This window comes from Hypomesus transpacificus, chromosome 6 (assembly GCF_021917145.1).
Source record: "Hypomesus transpacificus isolate Combined female chromosome 6, fHypTra1, whole genome shotgun sequence".
Taxonomy (NCBI): domain Eukaryota; kingdom Metazoa; phylum Chordata; class Actinopteri; order Osmeriformes; family Osmeridae; genus Hypomesus; species Hypomesus transpacificus.
Window position 1 is genome coordinate 14842395 of NC_061065.1, and position 23893 is coordinate 14866287.

The window sequence follows — 23893 nt, forward strand, 5'->3', positions numbered from 1 at the left end:
AGGGAAAAGCATTTAATCCATTTCAGGATCTTGTAGGGATGTAACGATATTGACGATATTGTGCTATCGCGGTGGTAAACGTGTCTCGATATCGTCGTGGTTGGGTTACAATATTAAAAAGACAGGTGTCCGTCAAACACTGGGCTAATCCGCGTGGTGACCTAGTACTCACAGCGCAATACGGATCCGTAATGCCCTCAGACAAACGGGGGGGTTTAAAAATGATTCCTTCGTTAATAATTTGTTACACAGAACTTTATTATATTAAATATTCATCCAACATTATTCACACCTTCACAAAATCAACCACAAACAAATAATTTCTGCATGTGCAAGTAGCAACGCTAGTGCTAAATAACTATTTAATTGGTCGGCTCCATGACGCCAGGTAAGTGGCTAGCTCCTGAGACTTCTCACCAAAAGAACAAAGGGGAACCTTCGATTAAGACATGTTCGCACTAGGTACCTAGCGAAAAGTAGCCTGAACTTTCCTAGATATTAAGCTAATGCTGAATGCTCGCTGATATAGCTGTCTGTCTTACTAGAACGGCGAATGTATGCATCGTTGCTAACGTGTGCTGACGTTGTGACTATGTATGTGAGAAAGACGCGTAGCTAAGTGACAGAGAGAAGGAGGGAGAGCAGGGAAAGGAAATGCAGCTGAAAGAATTCGCTTCATGTTTAACCTAAATAGTGTTTACGAAACGCAATGTGTGGCTGCCAGTGTTAGTCTGCACCGCCACAAATTAGTCTGTGTGGGAAACACTGAAAAGTATACCGCGGTTGAAACGGTATAGCCAAATCTCTCCCGGTAGACACATTTCTACCATTGCTCGGTATATACCGTCATACCGCCCAGCCCTAATTGAGATCACAATTAATTATCACGATTATTTGTAGATTTTAACCTAATCAAATACGATTGTCACAATGCATTGTACCTGCAGAATGGATGTGAATAAAAATATACAATAAATAAAAAATGAACGATCTCCGTCCACACTAGCGTTTTCATATCGTTTTCCAAATGTTTGCCGTCCATACTAACACGGGTACATGACAATCGTTGTCATGGTTGCGCCACTCCTGCCCCTCCCTCCCGCCACGGTGCCCTGTCTACATACTCCTCTGGGAATACTATTCGGTGTTTGAAAATTGTCCCACCAGCTAGCTGTTCAGCCAGGTTTCACCCAGAATCGCCGCTCTGTGTTTGGTTTAAACCGTCTTCTCTGCCTTGTATCGTTCAGGCACAACGAGTACAACACTCGCCTTCTGCGTAAGAGTAACGCATAGGCTATCTATTAAGTGATAATACTTGTACCTGAAGTACAGTAACTCAACTGGTAAATAAATTATAAAGATGGAGCAGCACATTTCTCTCACCTTTCATGTTCATCTTGACATTATAGCTAGAGTGAAAGCTACCCCCAATGCCATAGCAACTGAATATCATCGTATCTGAAAAGCTCTGTGGACCCCGTCCACACTACTACGCGAACCCGGCGTTTTCAAATGTCTCCGGCTAGGAGAGCGTATTCGAAGGCTCAGTTTTCAGTGTCCGAATACGCCGTATTAGTGTGAACGTGAGGTGCAAACACAGACATATGTAAGCGTTTTTAAATATACTCGGGCTAGTGTGGACGGGGCCTCTGTCCTCTGTAACCGTCTACATCTAGAAACTAAGCTGCGTGGTGCAGGGAACATCTTGTGATCAGACATTAGGTGTATTCGACTCCATGCAGCGCCGTAGCCGGCTGCAGCCTACAGATTGGAGAAAGAGTTTATCAATAAAATGACACATTTCCGACTTTACAGAGCCGTTTATAACTCCTCCCCGACTGCAAGCGGCAAATCTCGCTGGTCGTTTCATGCAGCCACAGCCGATGTCGAACGAACCTATTGGTTTACGGAGCGCTAGATTGGCTTTGCAAAAAATAACTTTGATACGGAGCGTTCTATTAACGGAATGACGCATTTAAAATATCGCTCGATCGCGTGAATTTGATCGTGGGAAGCCGTGATCGTGATTAAAATTTGATTAATCGTGCAGCCTTAGTTGAACATGAAAATGAGAATATCCGTGGTAAATCATTGTTTTCCCATTGGAACAGTGCTACAAGAAGGCTAAGCCTGACAGTTAGCCTGCCCCGGACCAGACTAGTTTCGCAGCCTAAGTTGCCATAGTAACCGAGTTCGACCTACGTTGAGCTAGCATTATGGAACCGAATGAACTAGAAATGAGTCCGACTAACTGACTTATTCGGTATGGCTTATTCGGTAAACTCACTTTATGGAACAGGCCTCAGGAGAGTAGGTCAAGTGCCCAAATGTCTGGTTTTCAATATTTGGACATTTGCCTATAGCTGTGTGCATTAATTAAATAATTACTATTTCACAAAGAACTTGTACTTGTATCATGCAGTTTGTGTTCATTTGTTTTAGGATGGTTACTGAATTGACTGAATATTTCACAGCCCCACCTAGAATAATTTTCACAAGCCGCCACTGGGTACTGTGTGTGTGTGCGTGCCTGCGTAGGTGCGTGCGTGTGTATATACCGGTCAACATCAAGGATTTCTGGGTTGTTTTTGAACAATGATGAAGTCTTGATATGGGTCTTATTGTCTGTCTGGTCAATCTTTCCCTGTTTGTAAGATTGTTCCTGGTGGTCGAATCCTAAGGGGAACTTTCTTTTCTTGGCCTTTTTCTGGAATTAAGACAAAAGGTACATAACTTCAGATCAAACATTGGTGAAGACATCGACAAATCCTGCTCAGGATTTTTTACTTTCTGAGCAGTAAACATTACTGCTACGTCAGAATCTGTGCCACTTTGCCTGGACCTACCTCTGAATTTGAGAAGGCTACGTTTAATTGACAGAAACTGAATTTGAAAGCGGATCCGGAGTCTAATTTGAACTTCCAGCTATACATTTGAAATAACTTCAATACGGGTTAAACCCAATCCGAATCATTACATGAATTATTTCTGTTAAATAACATTTGTATAGAGAAACAATGGATTTTTTATAAAGATTCTGACTTAACATAATAGCTGAGGAAGAATAGCCTAATTCACTTGTCCCCCACCTTGAAATCTTTCACGTTGGCTGGTGCACCTTTGCTTTTCTTTGTTAAAACGTCCTCAGACATGACTGGCGGTAGGCAGTATTTCTAAAATAATTTAAAACAACTAAGGTTAGCAACAGTTAGCAAGCAAGTCGACGATACACACCATGTGTGTAAAAATGTAGCGTTAGCTATCCAGTGACGTTAGACACTAACGTAAAACCTCGAAGACCTCGAAAGTTTTTTAAGTCGGTAAATGTGTTGTCTGGGTGCAGATGTTTTTATTACCAGTCTGCTGTGAAACTATGAAACGCTCAGGGAAAGAAACTAATGCACATTGGTTCGAATATTCTGTCAGCGTTGACTGACGAGGTATAACGTGGTCCCGGTTATTGCCGGATAGAAAATCAGGAAATGACGTACTCGAATGAAGAGAGTTTGTGTAACTTCGGCTCTTTGTCAGGAAATGACGTTCCCAAATGAAGAGAGTTCGTGTAACTTCGGCTCTTTAAATCGATTTTCATTGGTTTGAGCCATAGAGTTAATACGTGCGTTCGACATGGACTGCGGCTGCATGAAACGACCGGCGAGAGTAGCCGCTTGCAGTCGGGGAGGAGTTGAAAACGGCTCTGGAAAGTCGGACATTCCAGCTTCTCGTGGTTTGCTGCGTTGATGTCAGTCATGGCCGATCAAGCGCTGTTTGCTTACTTGACTTTATTTATAATTTAACTTAGTCTTTCCGTTAGTGAAGAGGCTGACTAAAACCCTTTCTTCAACACATTTTTAATTCAATTAAACTTTTTTGAGCGTTGACGAAACTGAAAGTGTCCGAAAATTCCAAAACATGCGTCAAAGTTGTCGTGTGTGAGTCTGGCCAATCATGAAATAGCTGTGTTGTCACTTGAACCTGTGCAGTTGCTCTTGAGAAAATGCGCTCGGCTACACAACCGGCAGTTCTCGAATCAATCTCACGGTACTTTGATGGCGACGTCACAGTGACGTGTCCTCGGCGCCGTCTCAAGTCGGACAAAAAGTCTAACCAGAATGCACTTTTTCAAGTCAGCCGCCTGCAGCCGGCTGCGGCGCCGCATGAAGTCGGGTCATGTCGAACGCACCTAATATAACTAGAGTAAGCTACTTTTGTCTTCCAAGATGGCGTCCCCATTCATTTCTATGAAAAGTGCTCAGTAGCGCAGTGAGGCAAGCGAGAGCGCGAGACTGGACGCGGCCATCTTTCCACTTCCGTGTCTTCCTGTCTAGCTTTAAACAGTGGCTCTTTTTTCCCTAGCTCCGAGAGCTCATGTACATCGGCTATCGGCCAATGTGAACTTTTGTGCTCGTGCCCTCTTAGTATCCGCGAGCACATTTGCAGGCAACTTTCATTGGCTAAGCAAATAAATGGGTTGCTAGTTTACCCATTTCGGATTGGTTTCAAACTTAGCAAAAATCGGGAAAGGTTATTCTATGAAAAAGCTAGTAGTATGAGCCAGGTTCGAGAATCAAACAAAAATTATTGGGGGAGATAGTTTTGTAAATGTCGAATGGAGTTAATAGAATAAAAACGACCGGAAGAGTCGGAAACCTAACCGTACATGCAATACCACCTACATCCACCGGGGCCATTGCTTCAAGCCGAGGGGCGAGGGGTGGGGGCTTGGTTTGAGCGTTTCCATGGCATTCACAAATATACAACCGCGCAAATTGCAATTTATCTGAAATGTTGTATCACCCGATGCATGACTCTCTGGATTGGCACCCCCCCGCGGGAGCGTGCGAATCAAAAGAGTGAAGGATTTCGTCTTGATATTGCAACCAAACGGAGGGGAAACAGAAGTCTCACATTATACCTTCTTTGTTATAGAATTCAAGATAAGAATGTCGGTTATCTGTGTAAATATCAGATGCTATTTTCAACACAAAATCCTTCAAATTCGTCATTCAAACCGTATGGTAACGAACGCGAACCAACATTCTTGCTCCACGACATTGCATTCTGAGGAAATATACTATAAGTATGATTACCAAAGGAAATGTATTTTGTGTAGCATGTTCAATATATTTCACATGGCTCTTCATGCTAATGTATAGGTTGAAAGGCATACGATTTTAATGCAGTTAGCCTGCGCATTGGGTGGGTTACTCAGACAGGTCGAAAACGAACCCTAACCCTAACCCTAACAGCAACCCTAACCCTAACCGTAACCCCCTCTATTGTCTGATATGTATATCCCAGCATCAAATGATTCTTACTGTACACTGACGGTACTAGTATGAGTAACCACAGTATGTTTCAGGCATGTGCATTTTTATTAGGTTTCAGGCATGTCACACTTTCCTAGTGAGTGTTAGCAGGGGGTGCATTGAGCCTGTCGTGAGATGCACCCCCCTCTATTGTGTGTTTTGCATATCCCAGCATCAAATGATTCTTACTGTACACTGAGGGCACTAGTATGAGTAACCACAGTACGTTTCAGGCATGTAACACTTTCCTAGTCGGTGTTAGCATGGGGTGCATTGCACTTGCATCAAATGGAAAACAAGGCCTGCCATGAAATGCTCTCCCCCCTTATACGTTTCTTCCCTTCTACTCCAGCATTATGTACATTTAATAGCATCAATTTAATACCAATACATGTGTATGTATAGGGTGGACAGGTCTGAAATCAGAATAGTGGAATAGAACAATAGGTGTGGGATTATTAAGGTTCCTCCGTTAGGAGAAACCTATTGTAATTGTTAGTTTTATTATTAGGGTTCCTTTGTCAGGATTTCAGGCATGTCACACTTTCCTAGTCAGTGTTAGCAGGGGGTGCATTAAGCCTGTCGTGAGATGCACCACCCTCTATTGTCTGTTCTGCATATCCCAGCATCAAATGATTCTTACTGTACATTGAGGGCACTATTATGAGGAACCACAGTACGTTTCAGGCATGTCACACATTCCTAGTCAGAGTTAGCTGGGGGTGCATTTGATGACAAGAAGGAATACAACGAGCCTGTCGTGAGATGCAACCCCCTTTATTGTCTGTTCTGTATATCCCAGCATCAAATGATTCTTACTGTACAATGAAGGCACTAGTATAAGTAACCACAGTAAGTTTCAGGCATGTGACACTTTTCTGGTCAGAGTTAGCGGGGGGTGCATTTCGTGACAAGAAGGAATACAACAAGCCTGTCGTAAAATGCACCCCCCTCTATTGTCTGTTCTGTATATCCCAGCATAAAATGATTCTTACTGTAAACTGAGGGCACTAGTATGAGTAACCACAGTAAGTTTCAGGCATGTCACACTTTCCTAGTCAGTGTTAGCAGGGGGTGCATTAAGCCTGTCGTGAGATGCACCACCCTCTATTGTCTGATATGTATATCGCAGAATCAAATAATTCTTACTGTACACTGAGGGCACTAGTATAAGTAACCACAGTAAGTTTCAGGCATGTAACACTTTCCTAGTCAGTGTTAGCAGGGGGATGCATTTCATGACAATAAGAAATACAACAAGCCTGTCGTGAGATGCACCCCCCTCTATGGTCTGATATATATATACCAGCATCAAATGATTCTTACTGTACACTGACGGCACTAGTATGAGTAACCACAGTATGTTTCAGGCATGTGCATTTTTATTAAGTTTCAGGCATGTCACACTTTCCTAGTCAGTGTTAGCAGGGGGTGCATTAAGCCTGTCGTGAGATGCACCCCCCTCTATTGTCTGTTCTGTATAACCCAGCATCAAAGGATTCTTACTGTACACTGAGGGCACTAGTATGAGTAACCACGGTATGTTTCAGGCATGTGACACTTTTCTGGTCAGAGTTAGCGGGGGGTGCATTTCGTGACAAGAAAAAATACAACAAGCCTGTCGTGAAATGCATCCCACCTCTATTGTCTGTTCTGTATATCCCGGCATCAAATGATTCTTACTGCACACTGAGGGGCACTAGTATGAGTAACCACAGTAAGTTTCAGGCATGTGACACTTTCCTAGTCAGAGTTAGCTGGGGGTGCATTTGATGACAAGAAGGAATACAACAAGCCTGTCGTGAGATGCACCCCCCTCTATTGTCTGTTCTGTATATCCCAGCATCAAATGATTCTTACTGTACACTGAGGGCACTAGTATAAGTAACCACAGTAAGTTTCAGGCATGTGACACTTTTCTGGTCAGAGTTAGCGGGGGGTGCATTTCGTGACAAGAAGGAATACAACAAGCCTGTCGTAAAATGCACCCCCCTCTATTGTCTGCTCTGTATATCCCAGCATAAAATGATTCTTACTGTAAACTGAGGGCACTAGTATGAGTAACCACAGTAAGTTTCAGGCATGTCACACTTTCCTAGTCAGTGTTAGCAGGTGGTGCATTAAGCCTGTCGTGAGATGCACCACCCTCTATTGTCTGTTCTGCATATCCCAGCATCAAATGATTCTTACTGTACACTGAGGGCACTATTATGAGTAACCACAGTACAATTCAGGCATGTAACACCTTCCTAGTCGGTGTTAGCATGGGGTGCATTGCACTTGCATCAAATGGAAAACAAGGCCTGCCATGAAATGCTCTCCCCCCTTATACGTTTCTTCCCTTCTACTCCAGCATTATGTACATTTAATAGCATCAATTTAATACCAATACATGTGTATGTATAGGGTGGACAGGTCTGAAATCAGAATAGTGGAATAGAACAATAGGTGTGGGATTATTAAGGTTCCTCCGTTAGGAGAAACATATTGTAATTGTTAGTTTTATTATTAGGGTTCCTTTGTCAGGATTTCAGGCATGTCACACTTTCCTAGTCAGTGTTAGCAGGGGGTGCATTAAGCCTGTCGTGAGATGCACCACCCTCTATTGTCTGTTCTGCATATCCCAGCATCAAATGATTCTTACTGTACATTGAGGGCACTATTATGAGGAACCACAGTACGTTTCAGGCATTTGACACTTTCCTAGTCAGAGTTAGCTGGGGGTGCATTTGATGACAAGAAGGAATACAACAAGCCTGTCATGAGATGCACCCCCCTCTATGGTCTGATATATATATACCAGCATCAAATGATTCTTACTGTACACTGAGGGCACTAGTATGAGTAAACACAGTAAGTTTCAGGCATGTCACACTTTCCTAGTCAGTGTTAGCAGGGGGTGCATTAAGCCTGTCGTGAGATGCACCACCCTCTATTGTCTGATATGTATATCGCAGCATCAAATAATTCTTACTGTACACTGAGGGCACTAGTATAAGTAACCACAGTAAGTTTCAGGCATGTAACACTTTCCTAGTCAGTGTTAGCAGGGGGATGCATTTCATGACAATAAGAAATACAACAAGCCTGTCGTGAGATGCACCCCCCTCTATGGTCTGATATATATATACCAGCATCAAATGATTCTTACTGTACACTGACGGCACTAGTATGAGTAACCACAGTATGTTTCAGGCATGTGCATTTTTATTAAGTTTCAGGCATGTCACACTTTCCTAGTCAGTGTTAGCAGGGGGTGCATTAAGCCTGTCGTGAGATGCACCCCCCTCTATTGACTGTTCTGTATAACCCAGCATCAAAGGATTCTTACTGTACACTGAGGGCACTAGTATGAGTAACCACGGTATGTTTCAGGCATGTGACACTTTTCTGGTCAGAGTTAGCGGGGGGTGCATTTCGTGACAAGAAAAACTACAACAAGCCTGTCGTGAAATGCATCCCACCTCTATTGTCTGTTCTGTATATCCCGGCATCAAATGATTCTTACTGTACACTGAGGGGCACTAGTATGAGTAACCACAGTAAGTTTCAGGCATGTGACACTTTCCTAGTCAGAGTTAGCTGGGGGTGCATTTGATGACAAGAAGGAATACAACAAGCCTGTCGTGAGATGCACCCCCCTCTATTGTCTGTTCTGTATATCCCAGCATCAAATGATTCTTACTGTACACTGAGGGCACTAGTATAAGTAACCACAGTAAGTTTCAGGCATGTGACACTTTTCTGGTCAGAGTTAGCGGGGGGTGCATTTCGTGACAAGAAGGAATACAACAAGCCTGTCGTAAAATGCACCCCCCTCTATTGTCTGTTCTGTATATCCCAGCATAAAATGATTCTTACTGTACACTGAGGGCACTATTATGAGTAACCACAGTACAATTCAGGCATGTAACACCTTCCTAGTCGGTGTTAGCATGGGGTGCATTGCACTTGCATCAAATGGAAAACAAGGCCTGCCATGAAATGCTCTCCCCCCTTATACGTTTCTTCCCTTCTACTCCAGCATTATGTACATTTAATAGCATCAATTTAATACCAATACATGTGTATGTATAGGGTGGACAGGTCTGAAATCAGAATAGTGGAATAGAACAATAGGTGTGGGATTATTAAGGTTCCTCCTATGTAATTGTTAGTTTTATTATTAGGGTTCCTCTGTCAGGATTTCAGGCATGTAACACTTTCCTAGTCAGTATTAGCAGGGGGTGCATTAAGCCTGTCGTGAGATGCACCCCCCTCTATTGTCTGTTCTGTATAACCCAGCATCAAAGGATTCTTACTGTACACTGAGGGCACTAGTATGAGTAACCACAGTATGTTTTAGGCATGTGACACTTTTCTGGTCAGAGTTAGCGGGGGGTGCATTTCGTGACAAGAAGAAATACAACAAGCTTGTCGTGAAATGCATCCCACCTCTATTGTCTGTTTTGTATATCCCAGCATCAAATGATTCTTACTGTACACTGAGGGGCACTAGTATGAGTAACCACAGTAAGTTTCAGGCATGTGACACTTTCCTAGTCAGAGTTAGCTGGGGGTGCATTTGATGACAAGAAGGAATACAACAAGCCTGTCGTGAGATGCACCCCCCCCTATTGTCTGTTCTGTATATCCCAGCATCAAATGATTCTTACTGTACACTTAGGGCACTAGTATAAGTAACCACTGTAAGTTTCAGGCATGTGACACTTTTCTGGTCAGTATTAGCAGGGGGTGCATTAAGCCTGTCGTGAGATGCACCCCCCTCTATTGTCTGTTCTGTATAACCCAGCATCAAAGGATTCTTACTGTACACTGAGGGCACTAGTATGAGTAACCACAGTATGTTTCAGGCATGTGACACTTTTCTGGTCAGAGTTAGCGGGGGGTGCATTTCGTGACAAGAAGAAATACAACAAGCCTGTCGTGAAATGCATCCCACCTCTATTGTCTGTTTTGTATAACCCAGCATCAAATGATTCTTACTGTACACTGAGGGGCACTAGTATGAGTAACCACAGTAAGTTTCAGGCATGTGACACTTTCCTAGTCAGAGTTAGCTGGGGGTGCATTTGATGACAAGAAGGAATACAACAAGCCTGTCGTGAGATGCACCCCCCTCTATTGTCTGTTCTGTATATCCCAGCATCAAATGATTCTTACTGTACACTGAGGGCACTAGTATAAGTAACCACTGTAAGTTTCAGGCATGTGACACTTTTCTGGTCAGTATTAGCAGGGGGTGCATTAAGCCTGTCGTGAGATGCACCCCCCTCTATTGTCTGTTCTGTATAACCCAGCATCAAAGGATTCTTACTGTACACTAAGGGCACTAGTATGAGTAACCACAGTATGTTTCAGGCATGTGACACTTTTCTGGTCAGAGTTAGCGGGGGGTGCATTTCGTGACAAGAAGAAATACAACAAGCCTGTCGTGAAATGCATCCCACCTCTATTGTCTGTTTTGTATATCCCAGCATCAAATGATTCTTACTGTACACTGAGGGGCACTAGTATGAGTAACCACAGTAAGTTTCAGGCATGTGACACTTTCCTAGTCAGAGTTAGCTGGGGGTGCATTTGATGACAAGAAGGAATACAACAAGCCTGTCGTGAGATGCACCCCCCTCTATTGTCTGTTCTGTATATCCCAGCATCAAATGATTCTTACTGTACACTGAGGGCACTAGTATAAGTAACCACTGTAAGTTTCAGGCATGTGACACTTTTCTGGTCAGAGTCAGCGGGGGGTGCATTTCGTGACAAGAAGGAATTCAACAAGCCTGTCGTAAAATGCACCCCCCTCTATTGTCTGTTCTGTATATCCCAGCATAAAATGATTCTTACTGTAAACTGAGGGCACTGGTATGAGTAACCACAGTAAGTTTCAGGCATGTGACACTTTCCTAGTCAGAGTTAGCTGGGGGTGCATTTGATGACAAGAAGGAATACAACAAGCCTGTTGTGAGATGCACCCCCCTCTATTGTCTGTTTTGTATATCCCAGCATCAAATGATTCTTACTGTACACTGAGGGGCACTAGTATGAGTAACCACAGTAAGTTTCAGGCATGTGACACTTTCCTAGTCAGAGTTAGCTGGGGGTGCATTTGATGACAAGAAGGAATACAACAAGCCTGTCGTGAGATGCACCCCCCTCTATTGTCTGTTCTGTATATCCCAGCATCAAATGATTCTTACTGTACACTGAGGGCACTAGTATAAGTAACCACTGTAAGTTTCAGGCATGTGACACTTTTCTGGTCAGAGTCAGCGGGGGGTGCATTTCGTGACAAGAAGGAATTCAACAAGCCTGTCGTAAAATGCACCCCCCTCTATTGTCTGTTCTGTATATCCCAGCATAAAATGATTCTTACTGTAAACTGAGGGCACTGGTATGAGTAACCACAGTAAGTTTCAGGCATGTGACACTTTCCTAGTCAGAGTTAGCTGGGGGTGCATTTGATGACAAGAAGGAATACAACAAGCCTGTTGTGAGATGCACCCCCCTCTATTGTCTGTTCTGTATATCCCAGCATAAAATGATTCTTACTGTACACTGAGGGCACTATTATGAGTAACCACAGTACAATTCAGGCATGTAACACCTTCCTAGTCGGTGTTAGCATGGGGTGCATTGCACTTGCATCAAATGGAAAACAAGGCCTGCCATGAAATGCTCTCCCCCCTTATACGTTTCTTCCCTTCTACTCCAGCATTATGTACATTTAATAGCATCAATTTAATACCAATACATGTGTATGTATAGGGTGGACAGGTCTGAAATCAGAATAGTGGAATAGAACAATAGGTGTGGGATTATTAAGGTTCCTCCTATGTAATTGTTAGTTTTATTATTAGGGTTCCTCTGTCAGGATTTCAGGCATGTAACACTTTCCTAGTCAGTATTAGCAGGGGGTGCATTAAGCCTGTCGTGAGATGCACCCCCCTCTATTGTCTGTTCTGTATAACCCAGCATCAAAGGATTCTTACTGTACACTGAGGGCACTAGTATGAGTAACCACAGTATGTTTCAGGCATGTGACACTTTTCTGGTCAGAGTTAGCGGGGGGTGCATTTCGTGACAAGAAGGAATACAACAAGCCTGTCGTAAAATGCACCCCCCTCTATTGTCTGTTCTGTATATCCCAGCATAAAATGATTCTTACTGTAAACTGAGGGCACTAGTATGAGTAACCACAGTAAGTTTCAGGCATGACACATTTTCCTAGTCTGTGTTAGCAGGTGGTGCATTAAGCCTGTCGTGAGATGCACCACCCTCTATTGTCTGTTCTGCATATCCCATTATCAAATGATTCTTACTGTACACTGAGGGCACTATTATGAGTAACCACAGTACAATTCAGGCATGTAACACCTTCCTAGTCGGTGTTAGCATGGGGTGCATTGCACTTGCATCAAATGGAAAACAAGGCCTGCCATGAAATGCTCTCCCCCCTTATACGTTTCTTCCCTTCTACTCCAGCATTATGTACATTTCATAGCATCAATTTAATACCAATACATGTGTATGTATAGGGTGGACAGGTCTGAAATCAGAATAGTGGAATAGAACAATAGGTGTGGGATTATTAAGGTTCCTCCTATGTAATTGTTAGTTTTATTATTAGGGTTCCTCCGTCAGGATTTCAGGCATGTAACACTTTCCTAGTCAGTATTAGCAGGGGGTGCATTAAGCCTGTCGTGAGATGCACCCCCCTCTATTGTCTGTTCTGTATAACCCAGCATCAAAGGATTCTTACTGTACACTGAGGGCACTAGTATGAGTAACCACAGTATGTTTTAGGCATGTGACACTTTTCTGGTCAGAGTTAGCGGGGGGTGCATTTCGTGACAAGAAGAAATACAACAAGCCTGTCGTGAAATGCATCCCACCTCTATTGTCTGTTTTGTATATCCCAGTATCAAATGATTCTTACTGTACACTGAGGGGCACTAGTATGAGTAACCACAGTAAGTTTCAGGCATGTGACACTTTCCTAGTCAGAGTTAGCCGGGGGTGCATTTGATGACCAGAAGGAATACAACAAGCCTGTCGTGAGACGCACCCCCCTCTATTGTCTGTTCTGTATATCCCAGCATCAAATGATTCTTACTGTACACTGAGGGCACTAGTATAAGTAACCACTGTAAGTTTCAGGCATGTGACACTTTTCTGGTCAGTATTAGCAGGGGGTGCATTAAGCCTGTCGTGAGATGCACCCCCCTCTATTGTCTGTTCTGTATAACCCAGCATCAAAGGATTCTTACTGTACACTGAGGGCACTAGTATGAGTAACCACAGTATGTTTCAGGCATGTGACACTTTTCTGGTCAGAGTTAGCGGGGGGTGCATTTTGTGACAAGAAGAAATACAACAAGCCTGTCATGAAATGCATCCCACCTCTATTGTCTGTTTTGTATATCCCAGCATCAAATGATTCTTACTGTACACTGAGAGGCACTAGTATGAGTAACCACAGTAAGTTTCAGGCATGTGACACTTTCCTAGTCAGAGTTAGCTGGGGGTGCATTTGATGACAAGAAGGAATACAACAAGCCTGTTGTGAGATGCACCCCCCTCTATTGTCTGTTCTGTATATCCCAGCATAAAATGATTCTTACTGTACACTGAGGGCACTAGTATAAGTAACCACTGTAAGTTTCAGGCATGTGACACTTTTCTGGTCAGTATTAGCAGGGGGTGCATTAAGCCTGTCGTGAGAAGCACCCCCCTCTATTGTCTGTTCTGTATAACCCAGCATCAAAGGATTCTTACTGTACACTGAGGGCACTAGTATGAGTAACCACAGTATGTTTCAGGCATGTGACACTTTTCTGGTCAGACTTAGCGGGGGGTGCATTTCGTGACAAATAGAAATACAACAAGCCTGTCATGAAATGCATCCCACCTCTATTGTCTGTTTTGTATATCCCAGCATCAAATGATTCTTACTGTACACTGAGGGGCACTAGTATGAGTAACCACAGTAAGTTTCAGGCATGTGACACTTTCCTAGTCAGAGTTAGCTGGGGGTGCATTTGATGACAAGAAGGAATACAACAAGCCTGTTGTGAGATGCACCCCCCTCTATTGTCTGTTCTGTATATCCCAGCATAAAATGATTCTTACTGTACACTGAGGGCACTAGTATGAGTAACCACAGTAAGTTTCAGGCATGTGACACTTTTCTGGTCAGAGTTAGCGGGGGGTGCATTTTGTGACAAGAAGGAATACAACAAGCCTGTCGTAAAATGCATCCCCTTCGATTGTCTGTTCTGTATATCCCAGCATAAAATGATTCTTACTGTAAACTGAGGGCACTAGTATGAGTAACCACAGTAAGTTTCAGGCATGTCACACTTTCCTAGTCAGTGTTAGCAGGTGGTGCATTAAGCCTGTCGTGAGATGCACCACCCTCTATTGTCTGTTTTGCATATCCCAGCATCAAATTATTCTTACTGTACACTGAGGGCACTATTATGAGTAACCACAGTACGTTTCAGGCATGTAACACTTTCCTAGTCGGTGTTAGCATGGGGTGCATTGCACTTGCATCAAATGGAAAACAAGGCCTGCCATGAAATGCTCTCCCCCCTTATACGTTTCTTCCCTTCTACTCCAGCATTATGTACATTTCATAGCATCAATTTAATACCAATACATGTGTATGTATAGGGTGGACAGGTCTGAAATCAGAATAGTGGAATAGAACAATAGGTGTGGGATTATTAAGGTTCCTCCTATGTAATTGTTAGTTTTATTATTAGGGTTCCTCCGTCAGGATTTCAGGCATGTAACACTTTCCTAGTCAGTATTAGCAGGGGGTGCATTAAGCCTGTCGTGAGATGCACCCCCCTCTATTGTCTGTTCTGTATAACCCAGCATCAAAGGATTCTTACTGTACACTGAGGGCACTAGTATGAGTAACCACAGTATGTTTTAGGCATGTGACACTTTTCTGGTCAGAGTTAGCGGGGGGTGCATTTCGTGACAAGAAGAAATACAACAAGCCTGTCGTGAAATGCATCCCACCTCTATTGTCTGTTTTGTATATCCCAGCATCAAATGATTCTTACTGTACACTGAGGGGCACTAGTATGAGTAACCACAGTAAGTTTCAGGCATGTGACACTTTCCTAGTCAGAGTTAGCTGGGGGTGCATTTGATGACAAGAAGGAATACAACAAGCCTGTCGTGAGATGCACCCCCCTCTATTGTCTGTTCTGTATATCCCAGCATCAAATGATTCTTACTGTACACTGAGGGCACTAGTATAAGTAACCACTGTAAGTTTCAGGCATGTGACACTTTTCTGGTCAGTATTAGCAGGGGGTGCATTAAGCCTGTCGTGAGATGCACCCCCCTCTATTGTCTGTTCTGTATAACCCAGCATCAAAGGATTCTTACTGTACACTGAGGGCACTAGTATGAGTAACCACGGTATGTTTCAGGCATGTGACACTTTTCTGGTCAGAGTTAGCGGGGGGTGCATTTCGTGACAAGAAGAAATACAACAAGCCTGTCATGAAATGCATCCCACCTCTATTGTCTGTTTTGTATATCCCAGCATCAAATGATTCTTACTGTACACTGAGGGGCACTAGTATTAGTAACCACAGTAAGTTTCAGGCATGTGACACTTTCCTAGTCAGAGTTAGCTGGGGGTGCATTTGATGACAAGAAGGAATACAACAAGCCTGTCGTGAGATGCACCCCCCTCTATTGTCTGTTCTGTATATCCCAGCATCAAATGATTCTTACTGTACACTGAGGGCACTAGTATAAGTAACCACTGTAAGTTTCAGGCATGTGACACTTTTCTGGTCAGAGTTAGCGGGGGGTGCATTTCGTGACAAGAAGGAATACAACAAGCCTGTCGTAAAATGCACCCCCCTCTATTGTCTGGTCTGTATATCCCAGCATAAAATGATTCTTACTGTAAACTGAGGGCACTGGTATGAGTAACCACAGTAAGTTTCAGGCATGTGACACTTTCCTAGTCAGAGTTAGCTGGGGGTGCATTTGATGACAAGAAGGAATACAACAAGCCTGTTGTGAGATGCACCCCCCTCTATTGTCTGTTCTGTATATCCCAGCATAAAATGATTCCTACTGTACACTGAGGGCACTAGTATGAGTAACCACAGTAAGTTTCAGGCATGTGACACTTTTCTGGTCAGAGTTAGCGGGGGGTGCATTTCGTGACAAGAAGGAATACAACAAGCCTGTCGTAAAATGCACCCCCTTCTATTGTCTGTTCTGTATATCCCAGCATAAAATGATTCTTACTGTAAACTGAGGGCACTAGTATGAGTAACCACAGTAAGTTTCAGGCATGTCACACTTTCCTAGTCAGTGTTAGCAGGTGGTGCATTAAGCCTGTCGTGAGATGCACCACCCTCTATTGTCTGTTTTGCATATCCCAGCATCAAATGATTCTTACTGTACACTGAGGGCACTATTATGAGTAACCACAGTACGTTTCAGGCATGTAACACTTTCCTAGTCGGTGTTAGCATGGGGTGCATTGCACTTGCATCAAATGGAAAACAAGGCCTGCCATGAAATGCTCTCCCCTCTTATACGTTTCTTCCCTTCTACTCCAGCATTATGTACATTTAATAGCATCAATTTAATACCAATACATGTGTATGTATAGTGTGGACAGGTCTGAAATCAGAATAGTGGAATAGAACAATAGGTGTGGGATTATTAAGGTTCCTCCTATGTAATTGTTAGTTTTATTATTAGGGTTCCTCCGTCAGGATTTCAGGCATGTAACACTTTCCTAGTCAGTATTAGCAGGGGGTGCATTAAGCCTGTCGTGAGATGCACCCCCCTCTATTGTCTTTTCTGTATATCCCAGCATAAAATGATTCTTACTGTACACTGAGGGCACTAGTATGAGTAACCACAGTATGTTTCAGGCATGTGACACTTTTCTGGTCAGAGTTAGCGGGGGGTGCATTTCGTGACAAGAAGGAATACAACAAGCCTGTCGTAAAATGCACCCCCTTCTATTGTCTGTTCTGTATATCCCAGCATAAAATGATTCTTACTGTAAACTGAGGGCACTAGTATGAGTAACCACAGTAAGTTTCAGGCATGTCACACTTTCCTAGTCAGTGTTAGCAGGTGGTGCATTAAGCCTGTCGTGAGATGCACCACCCTCTATTGTCTGTTTTGCATATCCCAGCATCAAATGATTCTTACTGTACACTGAGGGCACTATTATGAGTAACCACAGTACGTTTCAGGCATGTAACACTTTCCTAGTCGGTGTTAGCATGGGGTGCATTGCACTTGCATCAAATGGAAAACAAGGCCTGCCATGAAATGCTCTCCCCCCTTATACGTTTCTTCCCTTCTACTCCAGCATTATGTACATTTAATAGCATCAATTTAATACCAATACATGTGTATGTATAGGGTGGACAGGTCTGAAATCAGAATAGTGGAATAGAACAATAGGTGTGGGATTATTAAGGTTCCTCCCATGTAATTGTTCGTTTTATTATTAGGGTTCCTCCGTCAGGATTTCAGGCATGTAACACTTTCCTAGTCAGTATTAGCAGGGGGTGCATTAAGCCTGTCGTGAGATGCACCCCCCTCTATTGTCTGTTCTGTATAACCCAGCATCAAAGGATTCTTACTGTACACTGAGGGCACTAGTATGAGTAACCACAGTATGTTTTAGGCATGTGACACTTTTCTGGTCAGAGTTAGCGGGGGGTGCATTTCGTGACAAGAAGAAATACAACAAGCCTGTCGTGAAATGCATCCCACCTCTATTGTCTGTTTTGTATATCCCAGCATCAAATGATTCTTACTGTACACTGAGGGGCACTAGTATGAGTAACCACAGTAAGTTTCAGGCATGTGACACTTTCCTAGTCAGAGTTAGCTGGGGGTGCATTTGATGACAAGAAGGAATACAACAAGCCTGTCGTGAAATGCATCCCACCTCTATTGTCTGTTCTGTATATCCCAGCATCAAATGATTCTTACTGTACACTGAGGGCACTAGTATAAGTAACCACTGTAAGTTTCAGGCATGTGACACTTTTCTGGTCAGAGTTAGCGGGGGTTGCATTTCGTGACAAGAAGGAATACAACAAGCCTGTCGTAAAATGCACCCCCCTCTATTGTCTGTTCTGTATATCCCAGCATAAAATGATTCTTACTGTAAACTGAGGGCACTGGTATGAGTAACCACAGTAAGTTTCAGGCATGTGACACTTTCCTAGTCAGAGTTAGCTGGGGGTGCATTTGATGACAAGAAGGAATACAACAAGCCTGTTGTGAGATGCACCCCCCTCTATTGTCTGTTCTGTATATCCCAGCATAAAATGATTCTTACTGTACACTGAGGGCACTAGTATGAGTAACCACAGTATGTTTCAGGCATGTGACACTTTTCTGGTCAGAGTTAGCGGGGGGTGCATTTCGTGACAAGAAGGAATACAACAAGCCTGTCGTAAAATGCACCCCCTTCTATTGTCTGTTCTGTATATCCCAGCATAAAATGATTCTTACTGTAAACTGAGGGCACTAGTATGAGTAACCACAGTAAGTTTCAGGCATGTCACACTTTCCTAGTCAGTGTTAGCAGGTGGTGCATTAAGCCTGTCGTGAGATGCACCACCCTCTATTGTCTGTTTTGCATATCCCAGCATCAAATGATTCTTACTGTACACTGAGGGCACTATTATGAGTAACCACAGTACGTTTCAGGCATGTAACACTTTCCTAGTCGGTGTTAGCATGGGGTGCATTGCACTTGCATCAAATGGAAAACAAGGCCTGCCATGAAATGCTCTCCCCCCTTATACGTTTCTTCCCTTCTACTCCAGCATTATGTACATTTAATAGCATCAATTTAATACCAATACATGTGTATGTATAGGGTGGACAGGTCTGAAATCAGAATAGTGGAATAGAACAATAGGTGTGGGATTATTAAGGTTCCTCCTATGTAATTGTTAGTTTTATTATTAGGGTTCCTCCGTCAGGATTTCAGGCATGTAACACTTTCCTAGTCAGTATTAGCAGGGGGTGCATTAAGCCTGTCGTGAGATGCACCCCCCTCTATTGTCTGTTCTGTATAACCCAGCATCAAAGGATTCTTACTGTACACTGAGGGCACTAGTATGAGTAACCACAGTATGTTTTAGGCATGTGACACTTTTCTGGTCAGAGTTAGCGGGGGGTGCATTTCGTGACAAGAAGAAATACAACAAGCCTGTCGTGAAATGCATCCCACCTCTATTGTCTGTTTTGTATATCCCAGCATCAAATGATTCTTACTGTACACTGAGGGGCACTAGTATGAGTAACCACAGTAAGTTTCAGGCATGTGACACTTTCCTAGTCAGAGTTAGCTGGGGGTGCATTTGATGACAAGAAGGAATACAACAAGCCTGTCGTGAGATGCACCCCCCTCTATTGTCTGTTCTGTATATCCCAGCATCAAATGATTCTTACTGTACACTGAGGGCACTAGTATAAGTAACCACTGTAAGTTTCAGGCATGTGACACTTTTCTGGTCAGTATTAGCAGGGGGTGCATTAAGCCTGTCGTGAGATGCACCCCCCTCTATTGTCTGTTCTGTATAACCCAGCATCAAAGGATTCTTACTGTACACTGAGGGCACTAGTATGAGTAACCACAGTATGTTTCAGGAATGTGACACTTTTCTGGTCAGAGTTAGCGGGGGGTGCATTTCGTGACAAGAAGAAATACAACAAGCCTGTCATGAAATGCATCCCACCTCTATTGTCTGTTTTGTATATCCCATCATCAAATGATTCTTACTGTACACTGAGGGGCACTAGTATGAGTAACCACAGTAAGTTTCAGGCATGTGACACTTTCCTAGTCAGAGTTAGCTGGGGGTGCATTTGATGACAAGAAGGAATACAACAAGCCTGTCGTGAGATGCACCCCCCTCTATTGTCTGTTCTGTATATCCCAGCATCAAATGATTCTTACTGTACACTGAGGGCACTAGTATAAGTAACCACTGTAAGTTTCAGGCATGTGACACTTTTCTGGTCAGAGTTAGCGGGGGTTGCATTTCGTGACAAGAAGGAATACAACAAGCCTGTCGTAAAATGCACCCCCCTCTATTGTCTGTTCTGTATATCCCAGCATAAAATGATTCTTACTGTAAACTGAGGGCACTGGTATGAGTAACCACAGTAAGTTTCAGGCATGTGACACTTTCCTAGTCAGAGTTAGCTGGGGGTGCATTTGATGACAAGAAGGAATACAACAAGCCTGTTGTGAGATGCACCCCCCTCTATTGTCTGTTCTGTATATCCCAGCATAAAATGATTCTTACTGTACACTGAGGGCACTAGTATGAGTAACCACAGTAAGTTTCAGGCATGTGACACCTTTCTGGTCAGAGTTAGCGGGGGGTGCATTTCGTGACAAGAAGGAATACAACAAGCCTGTCGTAAAATGCACCCCCTTCGATTGTCTGTTCTGTATATCCCAGCATAAAATGATTCTTACTGTAAACTGAGGGCACTAGTATGAGTAACCACAGTAAGTTTCAGGCATGTCACACTTTCCTAGTCAGTGTTAGCAGGTGGTGCATTAAGCCTGTCGTGAGATGCACCACCCTCTATTGTCTGTTTTGCATATCCCAGCATCAAATGATTCTTACTGTACACTGAGGGCACTATTATGAGTAACCACAGTACGTTTCAGGCATGTAACACTTTCCTAGTCGGTGTTAGCATGGGGTGCATTGCACTTGCATCAAATGGAAAACAAGGCCTGCCATGAAATGCTCTCCCCCCTTATACGTTTCTTCCCTTCTACTCCAGCATTATGTACATTTAATAGCATCAATTTAATACCAATACATGTGTATGTATAGGGTGGACAGGTCTGAAATCAGAATAGTGGAATAGAACAATAGGTGTGGGATTATTAAGGTTCCTCCTATGTAATTGTTAGTTTTATTATTAGGGTTCCTCCGTCAGGATTTCAGGCATGTAACACTTTCCTAGTCAGTATTAGCAGGGGGTGCATTAAGCCTGTCGTGAGATGCACCCCCCTCTATTGTCTGTTCTGTATAACCCAGCATCAAAGGATTCTTACTGTACACTGAGGGCACTAGTATGAGTAACCACAGTATGTTTCAGGCATGTGACACTTTTCTGGTCAGAGTTAGCGGGGGGTGCATTTCGTGACAAGAAGAAATACAACAAGCCTGTCGTGAAATGCATCCCACCTCTATTGTCTGTTTTGTATATCCCAGCATCAAATGATTCTTACTGTACACTGAGGGGCACTAGTATGAGTAACCACAGTAAGTTTCAGGCATGTGACACTTTCCTAGTCAGAGTTAGCTGGGGGTGCATTTGATGACAAGAAGGACTACAACAAGCCTGTCGTGAGATGCACCCCCCTCTATTGTCTGTTCTGTATATCCCAGCATCAAATGATTCTTACTGTACACTGAGGGCACTAGTATAAGTAACCACTGTAAGTTTCAGGCATGTGACACTTTTCTGGTCAGTATTAGCAGGGGGTGCATTAAGCCTGTCGTGAGATGCACCCCCCTCTATTGTCTGTTCTGTATAACCCAGCATCAAAGGATTCTTACTGTACACTGAGGGCACTAGTATGAGTAACCACAGTATGTTTCAGGCATGTGACACTTTTCTGGTCAGAGTTAGCGGGGGGTGCATTTCGTGACAAGAAGAAATACAATAAGCCTGTCATGAAATGCATCCCACCTCTATTGTCTGTTAGTATATCCCAGCATCAAATGATTCTTACTGTACACTGAGGGGCACTAGTATGAGTAACCACAGTAAGTTTCAGGCATGTGACACTTTCCTAGTCAGAGTTAGCTGGGGGTGCATTTGATGACAAGAAGGAATACAACAAGCCTGTCGTGAGATGCACCCCCCTCTATTGTCTGTTCTGTATATCCCAGCATCAAATGATTCTTACTGTACACTGAGGGCACTAGTATAAGTAACCACTGTAAGTTTCAGGCATGTGACACTTTTCTGGTCAGAGTTAGCGGGGGTTGCATTTCGTGACAAGAAGGAATACAACAAGCCTGTCGTAAAATGCACCCCCCTCTATTGTCTGTTCTGTATATCCCAGCATAAAATGATTCTTACTGTAAACTGAGGGCACTGGTATGAGTAACCACAGTAAGTTTCAGGCATGTGACACTTTCCTAGTCAGAGTTAGCTGGGGGTGCATTTGATGACAAGAAGGAATACAACAAGCCTGTTGTGAGATGCACCCCCCTCTATTGTCTGTTTTGTATATCCCAGCATCAAATGATTCTTACTGTACACTGAGGGGCACTAGTATGAGTAACCACAGTAAGTTTCAGGCATGTGACACTTTCCTAGTCAGAGTTAGCTGGGGGTGCATTTGATGACAAGAAGGAATACAACAAGCCTGTCGTGAGATGCACCCCCCTCTATTGTCTGTTCTGTATATCCCAGCATCAAATGATTCTTACTGTACACTGAGGGCACTAGTATAAGTAACTACTGTAAGTTTCAGGCATGTGACACTTTTCTGGTCAGTATTAGCAGGGGGTGCATTAAGCCTGTCGTGAGATGCACCACCCTCTATTGTCTGTTTTGCATATCCCAGCATCAAATGATTCTTACTGTACACTGAGGGCACTATTATGAGTAACCACAGTACGTTTCAGGCATGTAACACTTTCCTAGTCGGTGTTAGCATGGGGTGCATTGCACTTGCATCAAATGGAAAACAAGGCCTGCCATGAAATGCTCTCCCCCCTTATACGTTTCTTCCCTTCTACTCCAGCATTATGTACATTTAATAGCATCAATTTAATACCAATACATGTGTATGTATAGGGTGGACAGGTCTGAAATCAGAATAGTGGAATAGAACAATAGGTGTGGGATTATTAAGGTTCCTCCCATGTAATTGTTCGTTTTATTATTAGGGTTCCTCCGTCAGGATTTCAGGCATGTAACACTTTCCTAGTCAGTATTAGCAGGGGGTGCATTAAGCCTGTCGTGAGATGCACCCCCCTCTATTGTCTGTTCTGTATAACCCAGCATCAAAGGATTCTTACTGTACACTGAGGGCACTAGTATGAGTAACCACAGTATGTTTTAGGCATGTGACACTTTTCTGGTCAGAGTTAGCGGGGGGTGCATTTCGTGACAAGAAGAAATACAACAAGCCTGTCGTGAAATGCATCCCACCTCTATTGTCTGTTTTGTATATCCCAGCATCAAATGATTCTTACTGTACACTGAGGGGCACTAGTATGAGTAACCACAGTAAGTTTCAGGCATGTGACACTTTCCTAGTCAGAGTTAGCTGGGGGTGCATTTGATGACAAGAAGGAATACAACAAGCCTGTCGTGAAATGCATCCCACCTCTATTGTCTGTTCTGTATATCCCAGCATCAAATGATTCTTACTGTACACTGAGGGCACTAGTATAAGTAACCACTGTAAGTTTCAGGCATGTGACACTTTTCTGGTCAGAGTTAGCGGGGGTTGCATTTCGTGACAAGAAGGAATACAACAAGCCTGTCGTAAAATGCAC

The 23893-nt window shown here is 43.3% G+C and overlaps 1 protein-coding gene across 2 annotated transcripts in view; it reads right to left on the bottom strand.

The window, feature by feature from the left end:
- The window catches only part of ddx31 (DEAD (Asp-Glu-Ala-Asp) box polypeptide 31), a 68127-nt gene extending 64662 nt beyond the window's left edge, over positions 1 to 3465 (bottom strand). For both annotated transcript variants that reach the window (XR_006956198.1, XM_047021332.1), the window contains exons 1-3: positions 3357 to 3465; positions 3090 to 3173; positions 2559 to 2707 (exon numbers count right to left, since the gene is read on the bottom strand). Coding sequence is in view for 1 of the 2 variants with exons in the window: in XM_047021332.1 (XP_046877288.1) it covers positions 2559 to 2707; positions 3090 to 3152 (212 nt within the window). In the remaining variant the exon portion in view is untranslated. The remainder of the gene's footprint in view (positions 1 to 2558; positions 2708 to 3089; positions 3174 to 3356) is intronic.
- Positions 3466 to 23893: the final 20428 nt, after the last annotated feature.